General features: G+C 41.3%; 1 protein-coding gene across 1 annotated transcript in view; it reads left to right on the plus strand.

Annotated features, from left to right (window-relative positions):
* Nucleotides 1-303: 303 nt before the first annotated feature.
* The window catches only part of KAT2B (lysine acetyltransferase 2B), a 127,061-nt gene continuing 106,532 nt past the window's right edge, over nt 304-20,832 (plus strand). Inside the window, exons 1-3 of the mRNA XM_049629219.1 lie at nt 304-478; nt 19,537-19,630; nt 20,189-20,642. Of these exons, the coding sequence (XP_049485176.1) occupies nt 304-478; nt 19,537-19,630; nt 20,189-20,642 (723 nt within the window). The remainder of the gene's footprint in view (nt 479-19,536; nt 19,631-20,188; nt 20,643-20,832) is intronic.

A 20,832-nucleotide genomic window follows, 5' to 3' on the forward strand; every position in this document is an offset into this window, starting at 1 on the left:
AATTCTGATTTGAGAGGCTATCCCTGATGGATAGACCAATTCTCTCCTCAGTCAGAGGTAAGGTTTCTGAGGCCATCTCTCCAGGACACCACCTCCCACCTGCCCTGTAGGGCCTGCACACTCCATCTCACTGCCCCAAGTCACTGCCTGAAAGTTATAGACTTGTTTGAACCGTCTTTTTGTTTCCTGAGACTGTCTTCACTCCTGGCCAATATCTTTCATTCCTAGGTTCATAATCCAAAGCTGCATTCCACTCTCTCACCCCAGGATGGATTAGAACTAGAGCAATATGTTTGCGTAGTGATGAAATTTGGACAAGACAGGTGCTTACGGGGCATCTCCGTGGGGACGTATTACAATCAACTCATCGTTAACGCGTCTAAAACGGAACTCAATGCATTTCCTCCAGAATCTCCCACCAGTAACTTGGTGAAGCTGGCAACTGTTTTGCAGAGTCCCTTTCCCTGTGCAGTTCCAGGTTAGAGTGGGCCAAGAAAGGAATTTGGAGGCACCACTTGTGAACGCCATCATGGTTCAATGAGATGACCTGTGCAAGCAGAGGTGCCCGGCAGGTTCCAGCTTGTCCTTGCTCTTACTCCAGCTCTTCCTCTGGACTGTAGGCCTTGTTGGCCAACAGCAGCCCCAGATCCACCAGCGTCTGACTGCCTTTAGGTCTCCAAAGGCAAATGCTTCTTCAAGACTTCTCCATCAGTCTCCTCTTTGATGTCCTACTTCAGTGGCTGGACATTTTTAGCTTCTCAGCTTGCCTGGTTAGGGACGCCCCTTCCCAGATGTTCAGTTGCTTCCACAGACTGTGCAAGGTCTAATTTCAGCAATGAATTTCTTATTCCATGAGTCCTAGGGTTCAGCTTTTACTGATTGAACCCTAGATGCTATAGATACCTCTGCCATTACCACCACCAGCACCCTGTTCTCTCTTTCTGGATGGATGGATGCAATCAATCACCAAGACCTGTCAGACCTCTCTCTTCAATATATCCCTCTACTCATCCACTTGTTTCCTTTCCCACTGTTCTAGGATACAAAAATATTTTGCCAGGATTACTTCACTGGCCTCTTAGGCGCTCTACCCATGTCCAGTCTGGTTGTTTCTCAATGTATTCTCCTCAGAGCAGGCAATCCAACTGTCTAAGGCTTGTTACTGGCTTGCCCTGATTCCTGGGATAAACTTAATGTGTTTGACAATGCTCTCCTTCCTTCCTAAGACCTCTGCTAATTTATCTAGCTTCCCCTCTCATCATTGCCTCATCCCATGCCAATATGGGGTAGCGCCATTAAATCCTCACCAGTTTGGTAGGACAGGGCATTTGATTGTTTTAATCTGAATTTCTTATTATTCAACTACTTTTTAAAAAAATATTTTAATTAAAAAAAATTTTTTTTTTTTGAGAGAGAGAGAGAGAGAAGCAGGGGAGAGGCAGAGGATCTCAGGCGGACTCTGTGGTGACAGCAGAGAACTTGATGCGGGACTCAGACTCATGAACCACAAGATCGTGATCTGAGCCAAAGTTAGATGCTTAACCTACTGAGCCACCCAGGTGCCCCTATTCAATTACTTTTTAATTCATACCACGCATGCCAGTACTGCGTGTTCATTTCCATCAGTTGTATCATCCCCCCGCCACCACAAGTGTGGAAAGGAGTGAGGTGTGTTCCTTAAGCAAGTAGCGAGTCTCCTATAGTCTCTTGCTCCCTGGGGTAGGGTCAGGCACCTTGCAGGGTGGCTGCGGTATTCCCATCTCACCTCCGCATCAGGTCAGGTGGGTATTAGGGTACTTAAAGAAGTTAGCTGGTGACTTAATGTGAACTTCTTTCCAGAGAGGCTAAGATAGAGAAAACATTGTCCTAAAATACTTCCCAAGGAAGAAGATGGGTGTATTTCTACATAGGTTCTCAGCAGCTTGTTTTCTTCCAAAATCTATTTGTGGTCTGTTAATTTTATCTATGAAGTGATTATTTCATTTATGTTATTTTATTAACTTAAATATAAACATGTTGTATTTATATTTATTGATAGATTGGATACCCAATTAATGCATTCTCCTTTTTAATATATTCAAACCATACAGAAGTATATAGAGGAAAAGCAGAGGTCTACTTTTCTAAAGGTAACCATTGCCAAAAATCAGGTGTATGTTGTTCCAGACAGTTTCTATGTGTTTACATATATACATATAAATATAGACACAACCTATTTTCTTAATGTCTAGTCACTTATTTTGAGAAAGAGAGAGAGAGAGTGTGTGAGCAGGGCAGGGGCAGAGAGAGGGAGAGAGAGAATCCCAAGCAGCCTTCGCAAACTGTGAGATCATGACCTGAGCCAGGATCAAGGGTCTGATGCTTAACTGACTGAGCTACCAAGGCACCCCACAACCTATGTTTTTAAGTAAACTCTACCCCCAGTGTGGGGTAGACACAACCTATTTTTTAAAAATTTTTAGGTCTATTTATTTACTTTTTTTTTAAACCAATTCTAAGTGGGACATGAACTAAGATTCTTTATTTGTTTATTTTTATTATTTTTTTTTAATGTTTATTTCTTACTGAGAGACAGAAACAGCACATGAGCAGAGGAGGGGCAGAGAGAGAGGGAGACACAGAATCCAAAGCAGGTTCCAGGCTCCAAGGGGTCAGCAGAGAGCCCAACATGGGGCTTGAACTCACAAACTGAGATCATGACCTGAGCCGAAGTCAGATGCTCAACTGACTGAGCCACCCAGGCGCCCCTCTATTTATTTACTTTTGAGAGAGAGAGACAGTGTGAACAGAAGAGGGACAAAGAGGGTGGGAGAGAGAGAGCGCACGAGAGAGAGAGAGGGAGAAAGAGAGAGAGAATCCCAAGCAGGCTCCACACTATCAGTGCAGAGCCTAATGTGGGGCCTGAACTCGTGGACTGTGAGATCATGACCTGAGCTGAAGCTGAGAGTCCGATGCTTAACCAAATGAGCCACCCAGGTGCCCCTACACAACCTATTTTTTAAGTTTAGCTTTAATTTCCATATTATCAATGGCACAAATTCTAAATGTACAGCATGATGAATTTTTATATGGGAATACACTTGTAGGTTCCATTAAATCAAGTTTCCTGTATTTTTAGAAATAACTGGGTAACATAACCACAAAATTATTCTGTAAATGCTTTCTTTCGCTACCTAGTATGGGATGGGGACTTTTCAAGTTGGTAGCTATCAACTCACTCTGTTTGTTTTGTGATTTCCTTTTTCTTTTTCTTTTTTTAAAGTGGGCTCCGTGCCCAGCATGGGACTTGAACTCATGACCCAGATATCAAGAGTCACATGCTCTACCAACTGAGCCAGTCAGGAGCCCCCACCAACTTGCCCTATTCTTTTTAACTGCTGTATTATGTTCTATGATAAATGTAAAAATGTAACATTATTTAACTATTACCTATAATAATGTAACTATTTTTGCTATAATGAGCAAAACTACAATGAGTATGAGCACATTTACAATCTTGCTGCACGTATTGGTGCTTGTTGAATGTTCAAACCACAGAAAGTCTGACTAGGTGATTATTCTTCAGAGTATTGCTATTTTATTTTACATACACGCTTAAAATGTTACTTTATGCCTATTTATTATTTTATTTTATTTTATTTTTTATATGTGTGCTTATTCATTCTTTTCAAAATGAATGAGGCAGCATTGTTTATAGTGCTTAAAAATAAGTGATTAGTTTGCTAAATGACTTGTCAATACAGTGGCATACTGTAAAGCTTATACAAACAAACTGATTTATTTAGAAAAAGTCCAGTGAATATCGTTTGATTAAAAGGAGACTACATAGCAGCATAAGTAGGGTGAGCTCATTTTTGTAAAATTGTACAGATGCATAAAGAAATAGCTAGAAAGATGTTTACCAAACTGATATTAGTTTTCTCTTTGGAAGAGATTTTTACTTTTTTATTTTTGTCAATTTATATAGATTTTTATTTATTTTTATTATTTTTTATTTTTATTTTTTAGTGTTTATTTTTTGAGAGAGAGAGAGCAGGGGAAGGGCACAGAGAGAGGGAGACACAGAATCCAAAGCACACTCCAGGCTCTGAGCTGTCAGCACAGAGCCCAATGCAGGACTCGAACCCACAAGCCATGAGATCATGACCTGAGCCAAAGTTGGCCACTTAATCGACTGAGCCACCCAGGCACCCCATGATTTTATATAGATTTTTAAATGAACATATATCATTTTCCCTAAATAATTATGGTACTTTCGAATAAATAAATCTTCCCTTTTTATATTTTATGTAAAAACTTCATACATTTTTATTAAAAAAAATAGATCATACTTAAACAATAAACAAACAAACAAGTAAATAAATTTGGGGCTCCTGGCTGACTTAGTTGGTAGAATATACGACTCTTGATCTCAAGGTTGTGAGTTGAAGCCCCACATTGGGTGTAGAGATAACTTAAAAATAAAATCTTTTTAAAAATCTATTTAAAAGAAAAGCAATTATAAAGCTTGAACTTGCTTCTTATTACAGTGTAAAATGTAAGCTAGTAAGTGGATTCTCAAGTCAAAGTGTTCTTTTCTTCCTTCCTTGATCTATCAATCAAAAAGAGACTCCCTGGACAGCATGAATCCTTCCACTATGGGTCAGAAAACAAGTTGGTTGTATGTTATATATTCTCGTATTATAGATCTACTGTTCTATACTTGGCTTTTTCACTTAGCAGTAATATTGTTGACCCTGTTCCATATCAGTTCATATAGATCTACCTTCTTTTTTAATAGCTACATGATATTCTATTCTATGATTGTACAAAAAGTGATTTAATGTTTTCTGTATTGATGAACACTGAGTCTGGTAATAACACTTGCCTTTGCAAACAATGCTGCACCAAAAAAATCCTGGACATATACTCGTTTGGTAAATTCCAGGTAGTAGCATTCCTCTATTAGTGACTAAGTACATTTTGAATTTTCCAAATTTATGTAACAACCCTTTATTGAAGATATACTATGTGTCAGGCACTATTTTTAGCCTGGGGATACCATATGAGGAAAACAAATTTCTTCCTACAAGGAACATATATTCCAAATATTGCCAAATAGCCATCTACACATTTTATACCAATGTGTACCGTTTTTCTGAGTTTTATTTCCTCTATTCTGATTAATAATGGGCACAAAAGAGAAAAATGGGAGTTTTTTTAATGTGTATTTATTTGTTTGTTTGTTTGTTTGTTTTTAGAGAGATAGAGACAGCACAAGCAGGGGAAAGGCAGAGAGAGAGGGAGACTGAGAATTCCAAACAGGTCCTGCACTGTCAGCACAGAGCCGGACGCAGGGCTTGAACTCATGAACAACAAGATCATGACCTGAGCTGAAATCAAGAGTCGGTGGCTTAACCAATGAGCCACCCAAGCGCACCCCAAAATGGGAGCTTACTAATATTTCTTTTCATTTTAAATTAAGAGAAAGGTTGATGTTTTTATACATATTTGTAGGGCCCTAAACTTTCTTTTTCTCTGAAACTAATGATTCAGATACTTTCTCCCCTCTTGCATTATTAATATTTTTCTCACTGATTAAAAATCAATCTTCTGTAATAGTAAACTTTTAATATATGCATTACTTTTCTATGTGGTTTAAATTTTTCTTAATAAACATGCATAATTTTTCTGAAAACAACAAAACTACTTTTAAACACATAAGTAGCCAACACAGGATAGAACAAAGGTGGAGAACTGACCCTACCCAACATCAAGACTTACTCTAAAGACACTAATCAAGGCCGCGTGGTATTGGTGAAAGAATAGACAAAGAGATCAACAGAACAGAATGGGGAGCCCAGAAATAAACCTGCACAAAATAGCCAACTGATCTTTAACGAGGGAGCAAAGGCGATTCAATGGAGAAAGGGTAATCTTTTCAACAAATGGTGCTGGAACATCTGGACATCCTCAAACACAAAACTAAACAAAAAAAATTGAGACACAGATCTAACACTTTACACGAAATTAACTCAAAGTGAGTGGTTCAGACACCTCAATTTAAAGCAGAAAGGTATAAAATCCCAAAAAATAACATAGGAGAAAATCTAGTAACGTTGGGTTTGGCAATGACTTTTCAGATATGAAAACCTCAATCCATGCAAGAAAAATTGATAAGTTGAACTTCACTGAAATTAACAAGTGATCTGCAAAATACACTACCAGAATGGAAAGACAAACCACAATTTGGGAGAAAATACTTGTAAAACACATATTTGACAAATGACTGGTATTCAAAATATGCAAAGAACACTTGAAACTCCACAATAAAAAATGAAACAACTGGATTTAAAAATGGGCATAAGATCTGAATGGACCCTTCACCAAAGAAAATACACAAATGGCAAATAAGCATAGGAAATGGTGTTTAATACCTGTGTGTCATTAGAGAATTACAGATGGAAACAATGAGCTGTCAGTACACACCTATTAGAGTGGCTGAAGTCCAAACACTGATAGACCTCTCTTCTATCAGAGAGAGAGAGAGCGAGAGCGAGAGGGAGAGCAAGCGAGAGAGGGGAGATGGTGTAGAGTAGCAGGAACTCTCATTTCTTGCTGGTGGGAATTTAAAACAGTACAGTCACTTTGGAAGACAGTTTTGCAGTTTCTTATAAAACTAAAAATATATTTACTGTACGATCTAGCAGTTACACTCCTAGGTATTTACTGAAATGAGTTGAAAGTTTACATATACAAAAACAAAGAACAAAAAACCTGCACATGAATGCTTCCAGCAGCCTTCTTCATAATTGCCAAAACTTGAAAGCCACCAAGATGTCCTTCAGTGGGTGAATGGATAAATAAACTGTGGTACATCCATACAGTGGAATAGTATTCAGTGATGGAGAGAAATGATCTATCAGGCGAAGAAAGGACCTAGACAAATCCCCGGAGCATATCACTAAGTGAAAGAAGCAGATGTGAAAAGGCTGCCTATCCTATGACTCTAGCTACATGACATTCTAGAAAAGGCAAAACGATGGAGATAATAAAAGGATCAAAGAGCTGGGAGGAGAGAAGGATGAATGGATGGGGCACAAGAGATTTTTAGAGCAGTAAAACTATTCCGAGTGATATTGTAATGGTGGATACACATTATTATACGTTTGTCAAAACTTATAGAGCGTACAATGCAAAGAATGAATTTTAATGTAAACAATGGGTTTCGTTCATAATAATGTATCAATATTGGCTCACCAAGTATAACAGATGTATCACCCTAATGCAAGATGTTAACAATATGGAGGGAAGGGAGTGAGGTGCATATGGGAAATCTGTACTTTCTGCTCAGGTTTTCTGTAATCCCCCAAATGCTCAAAAATAAGTTTACTAATAAAATAATACGTGGGTGGAAGTACAAACACTGTAGCAAAATATCTTTCTGCAAATGTGGCCCATAATTTTATTTTCCGAACTCATGTCTAAAACAGACGAACAGTAGAGGTTATAGGAAAATAGAAGATAGATTATGTTGGGAAGTCTGACCACACAGGAGGAGAATCCCTTTATTATAAGACGGCTGTAGCGATTATTCATTTTATCTACCGAACACCTACAGGAATAGGCACTAGATCTGCATAAAGGCCAACGGCAGGTGTCTGTGCTTAAGGAGTTCAGTGTAATGAGGATAGACACACAGATGCAGTAATGGATAACAGCAACGTCAGTGAGGGAACTATTTCTGTTCTTTTTTTTTAAGTTTATTTATTTTTGAGAGAGAGGGGAGGGAGGGTGAGTGGGGGAGGGACAGAGACAGGGAGAGAGAGAGAACAGGAGAGGATCAGAGAAAGAGGGAGAGAGAGAAACCCAAGCAGGTTCCGCACTGTCGGTGTGCAGCCTGACACGGAGTTCAAACTCATGAACTGTGAGAACATGAGCTGAGCTGAAATCAAGACCCAGATGTTTACCCAACTGAGCCACCCCAGGCACCCCAGCGCAGGGACGATTTCTAAGTATTTCATCCACATTTTCTTACATCCATACAATGCTGCAAACAGACACTATTAACCTATTTTACAAACAAAAACCCCAAGCTCTGGAAGGTGAGTTAACTTGCTTGAGGTAAGTGACAGAGTTGACAATCAAGTTCAAGAGTGTTGACCAGCAAAATGGGTGATGTTTCTATCATGCCAGGGGCAGAGGTAAAGTCAGTCCATTTTGGAAGAAGGAGACATTCAGTGATTCACGTTGCTTAAGGAGTTGGATTCCGGTTTGAAACTTCTGAAGTTCAAATACATTCACAAGTCTTTTGTCTCATATTCACTCTTCCTTTCTTGCCTTCTTCCCACTGGAGTGAATTCTTTGGTTTGTCATTCTCCCAAGTGAAGGTCAAACGACTCCATGTGGCTCAACAGGAAGATGGCCAGACTAGAAAATACTGAAAGCCAAGCTCTCTAGTGGCCTGCCCTTGTTCGGCTTAACCCTGTCAAATTCGTTTCCTAGATGTTCCACAACTATGATTGTAAAAGTTGAGGCAGCAGGCACCAGCCTGTGTGGAAGAGAGCTATATTTAGTGGTCCTTGAGGAGCTGTCTCTTTGGATATCACAGACATTCTGGGACAGCTTGTTACAGTTGAGGGCTTCTGGGCCTGTGGCAGAGAAAATGGAGTGGGTGGTTTGCTGAAGTTTTTATAAATACCCCAGTATTTATTTAATGGTAGAAACACACAGAACACACAGAGCATTAGAGGAAAGAACACAGCTTAGCTCCATTCATCCTCTGGGCCCTGGACCAAGAACTTCCAGTCTGTTCTGAGGATTTGCTTCTAGAGCCAGCTGCAGCCCTGTATCTGGGGAAGTCACCTGCCTGGCTGCTGCAGAAGGAAGGAAGGAAGGAAGGAAGGAACGGGGAACAATGAAGCCCTTGTTAAAAGCCAAGTTTTTTGTTGCTGTTTGGTTTTGGTTTTTAAGTTTATTTTCCAATCATGTCACTCCTCTGCTTAAAATCTTTTAGTAGCTGGTCACTGCTTCTAGGATAAAGGTCAAAAGCCCTGATACGGCAGATGAGGCTCTTTAGAGCCTGATTTTCAGCCTCACCTCTCGCTCTCCACTTTCCTTTTCTTTAAAGTTCCTCAAACGTGTCCATGCTCTGCCCACCTCAGGCCTGTACATGCTATTCCCTCAAGCTGGAATGCTTTTCCCTCTGCTGGCACTAATTTAGCTCATTCTTCATTTCTCAGCTGAAACATCACTTCTACGAGCTGAACTTTAGGATGATCAGAAAGGTGTTTCCAGAGACCTCGCATGAATCCTCCTCCTTGCAAACACCTTCCCAACTCCTTATGCTTTTCCTTTATTCAGGTTTCTAACGATGTCTCTGTGTGATCATTTAATTCATGTCTGTCTCTCCATTTCTGTCTTGCTTACCATTTTAGCCCCAGAACCAAAGCATAGACGTTTAGTACATAGGTCTGCCATGCAAGAAGAGTTCCATAAATATTTGTTAAAGAAATGAACAAATGAAATAAGTGTTTGAGCACTTAAATATTCAGTTTTTGATAAAGGGAGTAAAAAAAGATCCTGGATATTTTCTCTCTTTCTTAGTTGTGCCTTAGTCTATAGATACATTCCACAGAAGCTGGCCAAGAGTAGGACTAAGAGAAAGGAGAATATAATATCAGAAGCTCTTAGACTCTGCTGCTGGGAACCTGGTCACCAAACAGTCTGACCCTGTGCTGGCCAATATTGTAGCCACTAGCCATGTGTGCTGTTTACCTTTTTTTTTTTTTAATTTATGTATTTATTTTGAGAAAGAGCACAGAAGTGAGGGAGGGGCGGAGAGAGAGGGAGAGAGAGAATCCCAAGTAGGCCCTGTGCTATTAGAGCAGGTTTGTGGGGCTCGATCCCACAGACCATGAGATCATGACCTGAGCCAAAATCAAAAGTCAGACACTTACCTGACTGAGCCACCCAGGCCCACCCATGGTGCTGTTTAAATTTAAACTAGTTAAGGGGCACCTGGCTGGCTCAGTCAGTAGAACATGGGATGCCTAATCTTGGGGTCAATGTTCAAGCCCCACATTGGGTGTCGAGCCTACTTAAGATAAAAGAAATAAACTAGTTAAAATGAAATAAAATTAAAATTACATCAGTTAATCAAATGAAAACTTCATCAGTCTCACCAGCCATGTTTCATATGTCAACAGGCACACATGGTCAATAGCTACCATATTGGACTGTGCGGGGGTAGCACATTTTCATTACCACAGAAAGTTCTACTGAATAGTGCTGCTCTAGAATGAAAAATACCTCTTGTGCACAGGACACAGGATTCTCAACAGGCTGACAGAAGAAAGCCTACTTTCTTTCTGCTTTCAGATCAGGAGGTGGGGGACAAGGCCTGCAGCCATTACAGTTACTATGTCTATTACACGTAATTTCTAGGTGCTGCAGCGGAAGGTCCTTCATCTATAAGCAGGACTCCTAAGTGCTCCCCATGAGAGTTGTTATAAAGATAAAGTTAGTTAGTTATAACACTTGTTTAGGCCTTTAGTTCTCCATAAATGGCAGCCACACTTGTTACTGGCTGAAAGTTACCTGTTAAGAGCCGGAGAGACTCGGGTACAAATTATTTAGCTTCTCTGAGGCTCAAGTTCCTCATCCCTACAATGGGGATAATTAATAACTTGAACATCCTGGTGAGGATGAGAACATCCAGGTAAGGATAAGTAAAAAGCACTTCACACAGCGCCTAGGATATAGTAAGTACCCCCAAACTGTTAGCTATTCTTATTTTATTATTCAATACTACAACAAATTTTAGTTTCTCACGAATTGCCTCAGAAATTGGATTCCAGCTGTTAAAATCATCCCAGGTGTGTGTCTGAAGATATGCTGATGTGGCCAGTAGTGCAAACTTTCTGAAACTTCCATTTGGTTTTGCCAAGGGCTGGCAGCCTAACCTGTAAGTCGAACTGCTGGCAAGAGGGGTGCCTGGGTGGCTCAGTCAGTTGAGCATCCGACTTCGGCTCAGGCCATGATCTCGAGGTTCGTGAGTTCGAGCCCCACGTCGGGCTCTGGCTGACCGCTCAGAGCCTGGAGCCTGCTTCTGATTCTGTGTCTCCCCTTCTGTCTGCCCCTCCCCTGCTCACGCTCTGTCTCTCTCTCTCTCTGTCAAAAATAAATAAATATTAAAAAAAATTTTTTTTAAAAGAACCAGTTACATTCCCTTTAACCACGCCCACATTTCTGAGATGTCCCCGACTTCTCATTAGGCCAAGATGTGCCTGACATAGGCTATATGTCAGAATTCTACTAAAAAGTTATTGGTCATCGTAAATGATTGAATTTTATCTAATTTTTCTGTTTGGGCCACAGATAGATTCCAATGTGTCGGCTGTCAATTCTGCTGTTTCTCAAATTGTAGACCTATTTCCATGAAGCAACTGAATTCCTAACAGGATATGTATGTTTGTATTTGGAGGATAGAGGGGGGAAAAAGAGAAAGTGAAATGATTTTTAATCTGATGTCAAGTTAAAAGCAAGAGAAGGAAGATGGGGTGGCAAGAGGGAACCCCTAATGTTTACTGAATACTCACCATTTGCCAGAAAAAGTTATTTTTATTTTTTATGGACTTTCTTTTTTTCTTTGTCTTTTTTCATTTAATTTTTAATTCAAAGTAATACATGTACATAAGTCAAAATGTAATTGTAATTAAAGTGCACAAATTTGGGGGTGCCTGGGTGGCTCAGTTGGTTGAGCGGCCAACTTTGGCTCAGGTCATGATCTCACGGTTCGTGAGTTTGAACCCCGCATCAGGCTCGCTGCTGCTGGCTCAGACCCCCCTTCAGATCCTCTATCCCCCTCTTCTCTGCCCCTCCCCAGCCCCCCTCTCAAAAATAAGTAAACATTAAAAAAATTAAAGTGTACAAATTTTGAATGTATTTTCTCTCAAAAATGTGAATGACAATACACGTAAAAAATGTTTTTAAATTATTTTTCACTTAAAAAAAATGCTATCTTCTAAAATATTCAAAATGACCTACCAAAGCTAAAAGGCAAGATGAAGTTATAATCGCTATCAAATTTCTAGTCAAAGGTATGAAAATAAGCTACAGGTTTTATTGGCTTTTTAGAAAGTTCAACGAAGTCTTAAATAATGTTATAAAACTGTTCACAGTGTACGCATCGAATGTTCACCTATTTGCCAAAGAAAAAACTTGCCACGCTTCCCATACGTAATGTTTACACCGTACCCATATGAGGGTAAAAACTTGTGTAATATTACCAAATGTTCCTCAGACACCGCAGCGTGAGGGAACACCGTGCTTAGTGATGAGGATCTTCAGAAGCATGAACTGGAGGACAAAGGGAAGGAAGACAAGGGCCGCTTGGCACTCTGGGAAACAATACTTTGTATGCAAGAGCCTTTTGCATTCACACTAAGAAGGCGGCTTTGACAAGTTAATTTGTCTTTCCTCTTACCTAAGCATTTCTGCCACTCAGATCCTACTTGCATTTCCACACTGTGTCTCTCTCACGCAGAAGATTTCTCAGTATTGTGACGCAGGCGCCTTCTGCTTGAGGATCTGGGACAAGAAAGGCAGGCAAGTGAGTCTCCTTAGGGTTTGAGATGGTTAGGTTAGATGAAAGGATGCATGTCTAGGTTTACAGGGTGGCCCGGTCTAAGGGCTCAGAGCAAGTGACCAGAGACAGAGAGTCCCCTCCCCCACTCTGCTTTTGCGTGTTTATGACAGGAGAGACTCTACATACTATGGGTCCCAGAGCAGGGACTCCTCTTGCCTGAGGCTAAGGGTGACGCTGGCTGCTTTAAAAACTAATTAGAGAGCGTGCTATCTTTAATGGGATACCAAACTGTTCCTCAAAACGCTACAGTGAACTTTCAGTAAAGATGGACCTATAAGGTCATGCTGTCAGGAACTCCTGCTGCAGACATTTCACAATGGTGGTTTAAAAATGGCACACAAAGAGAAAATTTTAATAAGCTGCTGGCCGCTACACACTTGACGCGGCAATTGGTTGAGAGGCAACAGGACTTACATGTGAAAGGTAATGATAAAACTCAACGAACACACAGGAGAATATCTTCACGAACTGGGTCAGGCAAAGGGTTTTTAAATGGAAGACAAAAGCACTAAATACAGAAGAGAATATTAATAAGCCAGACCAAGAAGGAAGAGTATCCGTTCATCAAAGGATACTATTAAGAGAGTGAAAGGACCAGTCTCAGACTAAGAGAAGATGTTTGCAACATATAGATCCATTGAAGGAGTCAAATCCAAAATATACGTTAAAAATCTACCAAATCAATAACAATAATAATAATAAAAAAAGAGGAACTAATTTTAAACTGGGTAAAAGACTTGAAAGGGTATTTATTTCACAAAAGAAGGAATCTGAAATGCCCATAAGCAAATGAAAACATGCTCCACATTGCTCTGCATGTTGGAAATGCTAACTAAAACCACAAAGAGCACTCTATAGCCACCAACATGGTGAAAACAAGAGACTGATGATACCACAGTTTGATGAGCACGTGCAGAGCACTGTCGTTTTCATATAATTCAGATAGGAGTATAAACCGGTACAGCCACTTTGGAAAATTGACGGTGCCGGTCAAAGCTCAATGTACACTTGCCCTATGATCCAGCCACCATACCCCTAGCTATGGGAGAAATGAGTGTATATGAGTACAAAAAAGTATTATAAGAATATTCATACTGGGGTGCCTAGGTGGCTTAGTCTGTTAAGCGCCCAAGTCTTGATTTCAGCTCAGGTCATGATCTTACAATTAAGCCCCGTGTTGGGCTCTGCACTGAGTATGGAGTCTGCTTGGAATTCTCTGTCTTCCTCTCTCTTTCTGCCCTTCTCTTTCTCTCAAAAATAAATAAATAAAAATAAAATAAATAAAAAGAGAATATTCATAGCACCTTTATTCATAGTAGTAAGGAACTGGAAATGTTCATCAATAGGAGAATGGATAAGCTGTGGTATAATCATATAATGGAACATCACACAACAGTAAAAAGAAGTGACATATGGCTACATAGAACAGCATGATGGATGTCATAAATATAACTGTATTCAAAAAGGAGACTTACAACAAGAGTTCATGATGTATGATTATGGTTCTATGAAGTTCAAGAATAGGCAAGACTAATCTAGAATGATAAAGCCAGAATAATGATTGCCTTAGGGTACTGACTAGAAAGGGGCAAAAGGGAGACTTCTTGGGTATTGGGAATGTCCTATAACTTAATCTGGATCATGAGTGGCCAAGTATATGCACATATAAAAATTCATTGAGTGGGACCATTACAATTAGTACCCTTAACCTAATAGATATATATCTTTTAAAAAAAAAAGTCTACTAAAAAAATAGAATAAGTATCCCAGAACAATATCTCAGCATCTGTTTTCACCAACTGAAAGAAGTCTGAAGAGGATTTTGCTTTTACAAAAGAAGCTTTTACAAAAGAAGCTCATTACCATACTAATGTAGGTCTTTCATAAAAGTTAAGTGGCAGAACATGAACTTTCCAGAAGTGGGGGAAACCTGTCTTCAGAATGTTACAGAAAATCTAGATTCTTTGAAAGTTTGATTTTTAAAAATGTTTATTCCCTGCTTAGGCTCTGTCTCTATCTCAAAAATAAATAAACATTAAAACACACACACACACACACACACACACACACACACACACAAAGACAAAATACGGGTGCCTGGCTGGCTCAGTCGGTTAAGCGTCTGACTTCAGCTGAGGTCATGATCTCCCGGTTTGTGGATCTCCTGGTTTGTGAGTTTGAGCTAAGTCGAATTCTGTGCTGACAGCTCAGAGCCTAGAGCCTCCTTCAGATTCTGTGTCTCCCTCTCTCTCTGCCCCTCCCCTGCTTGCACTCTGTCTCTCTGTCTCTCTCTCTCAAAAATAAATAGAGAGAGAGAACATGAGTTGGGGGAGACAAAGAGAGGTGGAGAGAGAGAATCCCAAGCAGACTCTGAGTTGCCAGTGCAGAGCCAGATGTGGGGCTTGATCCCACCCACTGGAGATTATGACCTGAGCTGAAACCAAGAGTCAGATGCTCAACCAACTGGGCCACCCAAGTTCCCCAAGTTTGATTTTAAGTAGGCTCTACACCTAACATGGGGCTTGAACTCACAACACTGAGATCAAGAGTTATATGCTCTAATGACTGAGCCAGTCATATACCCTGAAAATTTGATTTTTAAATATAATATTCAAGTTATTCAAAGAGATACTCACATATTGCCTTAGACAAGTAGCCATTTAGCCTGAATTCAGAAGAAAGAAGTCTTCATTTCTTTTGCTTACTTTGTACCTTTATTGCAAATGGTAGGTAGACTGGTAAATAAACGTGTCAGTATTTAAAACAAAACAATGGGGAGAAAAACTTTTTTGACAAGGGCAATGCTCAGCCAAATACATTTGGGACTACTCATATTTAATGTGGGAAATTCTTATTAGGAACAACTAAAAATACAAATGAATAAAATAGCACTAATGACAGATTATGGAGTTGAGATTGTATTTGGGGCATGGCTAAGACACATAGTAGAAAAGATGATTCAATTGCATAAATGCTTGAAAACTAGGGAAAAATAATTTATGTCTCCATCCCTTAGGATTCATTTTATAATTATTTTTCAGTAATGTTTCCTTAGAAGGAAAACTTTTATTTTGGAGGTTATTAAAATAAATGTGCAGTAATCACAGTCACTTTCTCCAGTGGGAATTTGGCCCAAAGAGCTCCATGGAAAGGCATCTACCTCACATGCCTTTATTTTATGGTCACGTCAAGCTGCTATCTCTAAAAACAGGTGGCCGTGTCAGAGAGGATGCCAGCCATTGACTACACACAGGGCTAAACCTCCTTCTCATAATACCTGACCCAGACTCTGCCCTTGGAGTCTGGGCCCTCAGTGGGGACAGTTTCAGTCTATCTGTGGTTTCAGGCTTGCCAGTGCTTTACAGATGCTGTATTGGCTTGATAGGAAGGAATATGGCAAAAGTGAAGGCTCCATGGAAGGAAAGAGCTTCCTGAGTTTGGCTGGAGTATACGATACATCGGGGAGAAGGGCTAGGAGAGATTGCACTTGCTGAATGGATTACGGAGTTGAGATTGTGTTTTAAACATGATGAGAAGCCATTAAAAGGTTTCACGCAGGGAATTATGGGATCAGGTTTGCACTTACAGTTTTCAATGGTAGAGGGAATTGGTAGAGGAAGGGCAAAAGCAGAGACTAGTTAGGAAGTTGTTATTAGTAGTCTGGGTGAGAGAGGAGAGCTGTGAAGATAAATATGAACAGATGGAATATAGAGTTTAAAGGTAGAGATGATGGGGCACATGGGGGGCTCAGTCGGTTTAAAAGCCCAACTTGGGCTCAGGTCATGATCTTGCGGTTCATGAGTTCACGGGTTCGTGGGTTTGAGCCCTGTGTAGGGCCCTGTGCTGACAGCTCAGAGCCTGGAGCCTGCCTCAGATTCTCTGCTTCAGATTCTATGTCTTCCTCTCTCACTCTGCCCCTCCCCCACTTGTGTGCACGCTCTCTCTCTGTCTCTCTCTCTCAAAAATAAGTAAATGTTAAAAAAAAAAATAAGGTAGAAATGACTATTAGTGCTTACTAAGAAATTTGAGTGAGGACCTGGGGATATAAATGAGAAAATGAGAAAAATTAGTTTTATTCTTAAGGATGCCCAGTGAAAGACAAGTATAAATGAGTTTGCTATGTATCTTTCTGCTGTTTTTGCATTTTTGCATGCACCCACTGGACATATGCAGAATTGTGCTTATATGTCAGTGTGCCTGTTTTTAATACAAATGGTATTATACTGTACAGGGTTCATTCAATAGTACTTCTTGGAGATCTATCTCTGCTATTACAATTGTATAAAGGTCGTCATTTGTAACAGCCACATCATGTACTATAGTATTAATATGCCAGAAGTAAACCCCGGTGGTCAAACTGCCCCCTACAATTCCTATTCCCCAAGCCCTTCATTTTCGAATTGTGGCTTCCTTACCTCAGTAAATGGTGTTAACCTAAATAAAGAGGTAAATCGAGGCAAGTTTGAATGACTAGAAATCGAACTGTTTTGGGAATAGCAGAGGAATTGCCAATCAGGAAACATGTTGCAGCAAGCTGCAGGTGTGTCCATTGAGGGCTTGGGGTGGGCTGTGTTTATGGGCAGGGAGGAAGTCCGACCAGAGTCCAAGCAGTTAAGTTTGTTAGCTTTGAGGATGGGTGAGAAGAGATTCTTTCCTTCTTTCTTTTTTAAGTTTATTTTTCTATTTTGAGAGAGAGAGACAGACAGAGAGAAAGAGAGAGAGAGAGAAAGCATTAGTGGGGGGCAGGGAGAGAGGGAGAATCCGAAGCAGGCTCTGAGCTGTTAGCACAGAGCCCCATGTGGGGCTTGATGTGAGGCTCGAACTTACGAACTGTGAGATCATGACCTGAGCTGAAATTAAGGGTCAGACACTTGACCCACTGAGGCACCCAGGTGCCCCTGGGAAAGGATTCTTATTGCATAATCATTGGTCAGGAGATAAGTCTCGGTCTTCTATAAATCAGGTATTTCCAGGAAATCATTCTCAGTTCTTAAGTTCTGTTCTTCTGAGGATGCAGGTGTGAGATTCTCCATTTTGTATCTTCTGGTTCTGTTTTATTTAATTTGTTTATTAAGTAAAGTCTATCCCCCATGTGGGGTTCAAACTCACAATCCCGAATATCGAGACTCACATGCTCTACCAACTGAGACAGCCAGGTGCCTGCTCCGGTTCCATTTTAAATTAAAATCCTTCCACGGTTGCAAATACTTCACAAACAAAAACATTGCCTTTTGTTTTCTTGGTACTCACTTTGTAAGAGGGCTCTGCATATAGGAACTTACTGAGTGCTCACAACAGCCTGATTATGAGGAGGCAGCAAGACTTCTGAATCCTTTGCCCTTGAAATGTCCCTGCCTGGTGTTCCTAACACACTTTGAATAGGCCTTGAAACTGTGGGCCTTCAGCCTAAGGCAGTATGTCATCTGGGTGCTCTGAGCGGGGAAATAATGAAAAATAATGTTCAGCTGATGTCACAAGCCATTCACCATTCAGACAGTGATGGTTTTCAGGCTGGATTGAAATGAATTTGTTTTCTTCTGCTTCAAAACATCCTGGAAATAGCCTGCCTCCTGAGTTCTGGGGCTGGCGGGGGAGGGGGCAGGTGATGGGTGAGTTAATATTAAAGCTAGCGTATTCCTCCAACATTTTATTATGAAAAATTTCAAACATACAGAAAAGTTGAAAGAATGGCACAGTGATCACTCCTATCCCCACTACCTAGATTCAATTATTAACATTTCACTGACTTGTTTCGTTACCTAATCTGCTCATCAGCCTATTTGCCCCTTCACAAATATATCAATTCATCTTAATTTTTATTTTATTTTGTTTTATTTGAGAGAGAGAGAGAGAGAGAGAGAGAGAGAGAGAGAGAGATGGCACGAGCAGGGGAGAGGGGCAGAGGGAGAGAGAATCTTTTTTTAAAAATGTTTTCACTTTTTAAATTTATTATTTTTTAAATGTTTATTTGAAATGGGGGAGGGGCAGAGAGAGAGAGAATCCGAGAGAGAGAGAATCCCAAGCAGGCTCTGCAGTGACAGTGCAACTCGGGGCTCCAACTTTGGAACTGTGAGATCATGGCTTGAGCCAAAATCAAGAGTCAGACGCTTAACTGATGAAACCACCCAGGTGCCCCTCACCTTATTTTTTTGATGCATCTCAAGGCAAGCTGCAGATATCATGATGCTGCACCCGTAAACTTTCAGCATGATCATCGTTAACTAGAGTTTAATATTTATAACTTTTAAAGAATATTTGAGGGAAATTTATATCCAGTAAATGCATAAATCTCCAGTGGAGCATCCCATAAGTTTGACGAACGCTTACCTGCGGAACCCAAACCTCCATTGATATCTGCCAACATCATGATGTTAGACTTTGTTCAGAGGTTCACAGCCCTTAAGATTCTTGTTCTGCTGTGGGGAGAATGGCAATTAATCTGCGAAACCTCAGTAAAGCCAGGAGAGGAGAGGTAAGGAGAAGCACGTCAAGCATGCCAGGGACTGTCCTGATGGAAAGTGACTGGAGTCTGCCATTTCCCCTTTTAGGTTGGACTCAAGTTGGGAGAGGCTCTTTCCTTTTGTGTGGTCTACTGTCGCGGTTTAGATATACAAACTTTTTATTTTTTATTTTAATGTGTCACTGCATTAAAAGTCAAAAGAACACAGAGACGCTGGGAAAAGAATAGAGAAAATTAACTGGAAAAAAACGGGACTGGCAAGGGGAATGTTTCCAGAGAAAAGCGCATTCCTTAAGGCATCTCTGGCTGAGAGCTACATGGCATGCAAAGAATTTAATAATGCGCACATTATGACCCATATTACATAAAAATTATGACTCATATTATGAAAGCACCGCACTTGTGAAGGGACCTGAGAAATAGCGTTGGGCTTTTAAAACTGTTTTAGAAAAGCCGACCAAGGCGCACAACTTTCAAATGAAAAACCGGAATGTGCGCACCACCCTCATTGTCATCAACAATGAAAAGGACAGTTCTCAACCGTAGTTGAAAACGCTGAGTCGAGGTTTTGTTTGTTTTGTTTTTTTAATTGTTTTTTAAGCGTGAGGCCCAAATCAACAGTCATTCTTTGGGATGAGGCTTAAATTTTTTTCCTGGTTAGTAGGAATGCTAGTGATACCAGTTTTGAAAACTATGGAACATTATACAAAGAAAATAACAAGGTTATAATCCCATCAATGCAGAGATGAGCCCTGTTAACAAACTTTTTGAATTCAAACCTTTCCCACTGCGAACAGTTTTCATTTTGCTAGTGCTTCTAGACAACCGTTCTTTTTAACAACCAGCGCTTCTTAAAAAAAAAAAAAATTACAGAAAATACTGATTAACACTTTTTTTCCCCCTCTGGCAGACGGGATCCAGGAATTGCTATAGGAAGAAAGCGTTCTTAATTAAAAAAAAAAAAAAGTTGCACAGAAAAGTATTTAAAAAGAGAAATAGAAAACATTACGCCTTTATTTTGGTGACTTAGTAACAAAGAAAAGGATTAGCTTGGACGGGTTCTTTTCAAAAATATTTTTTTTTCCTCTGGCTCCCGCTAGGGTGGAGGAAGTTGTCTCCGTTCGGAGAGTGTGGAATAGAGTGGAAGAACAAATGACTGGGAGGCTCTGCCTCGTTGGGGAGAGCGGGGGTCGGCCGGGGGCGAGGGGGGGGGGCCGAGACGGAGGAGGCCAGCAGGTGCCTGCGCTCCAACCCCCTACCCCCACCCTCACCCCCTCCCTCATCCTCACCCCGAGCTTGGCCTCGCCCCCTGGCGGGCGAGCGCTCGGTGCCGAGCAGCGGGGGTGGGGGGCGCAAACCCCGCGGGCAGCGGGAAAGAGGCCGAGGGGGGCCGCCGGGGCCCGACAGGCACGGAGAGGTCGGCACCCGTCGGCACGCACCCTCAGCCCGCAGCCCCAGGAGCATGTCCGCGGCCGGCGCGCGGAGCGGAGCCCCGGGGAGGAGGACCGGGGGAGGGCGTGTGCAGCGGCGGCGGCGGCGGCAGCGGAGCCGCTAGTCCCCTCCCTCCTGGGGGAGCAGCTGCCGCCGCTGCCGCCGCCGCCACCATCAGCGCGCGGGCCGCGGCCGGAGCGAGCCCGGCGAGCGGCGCGCGCGGGGGAGGGCGGGGGCGGGGAGGGGGGTGGGCGGAGGGGGCGGGAGGGCGTGGGGGGAGGGTCTCGCTCTCCCGGCGACCAGAGCCCGAGAG

The sequence above is a fragment of the Panthera uncia genome, chromosome C2 (assembly GCF_023721935.1).
Source record: "Panthera uncia isolate 11264 chromosome C2, Puncia_PCG_1.0, whole genome shotgun sequence".
Taxonomy (NCBI): Eukaryota; Metazoa; Chordata; class Mammalia; order Carnivora; family Felidae; genus Panthera; species Panthera uncia.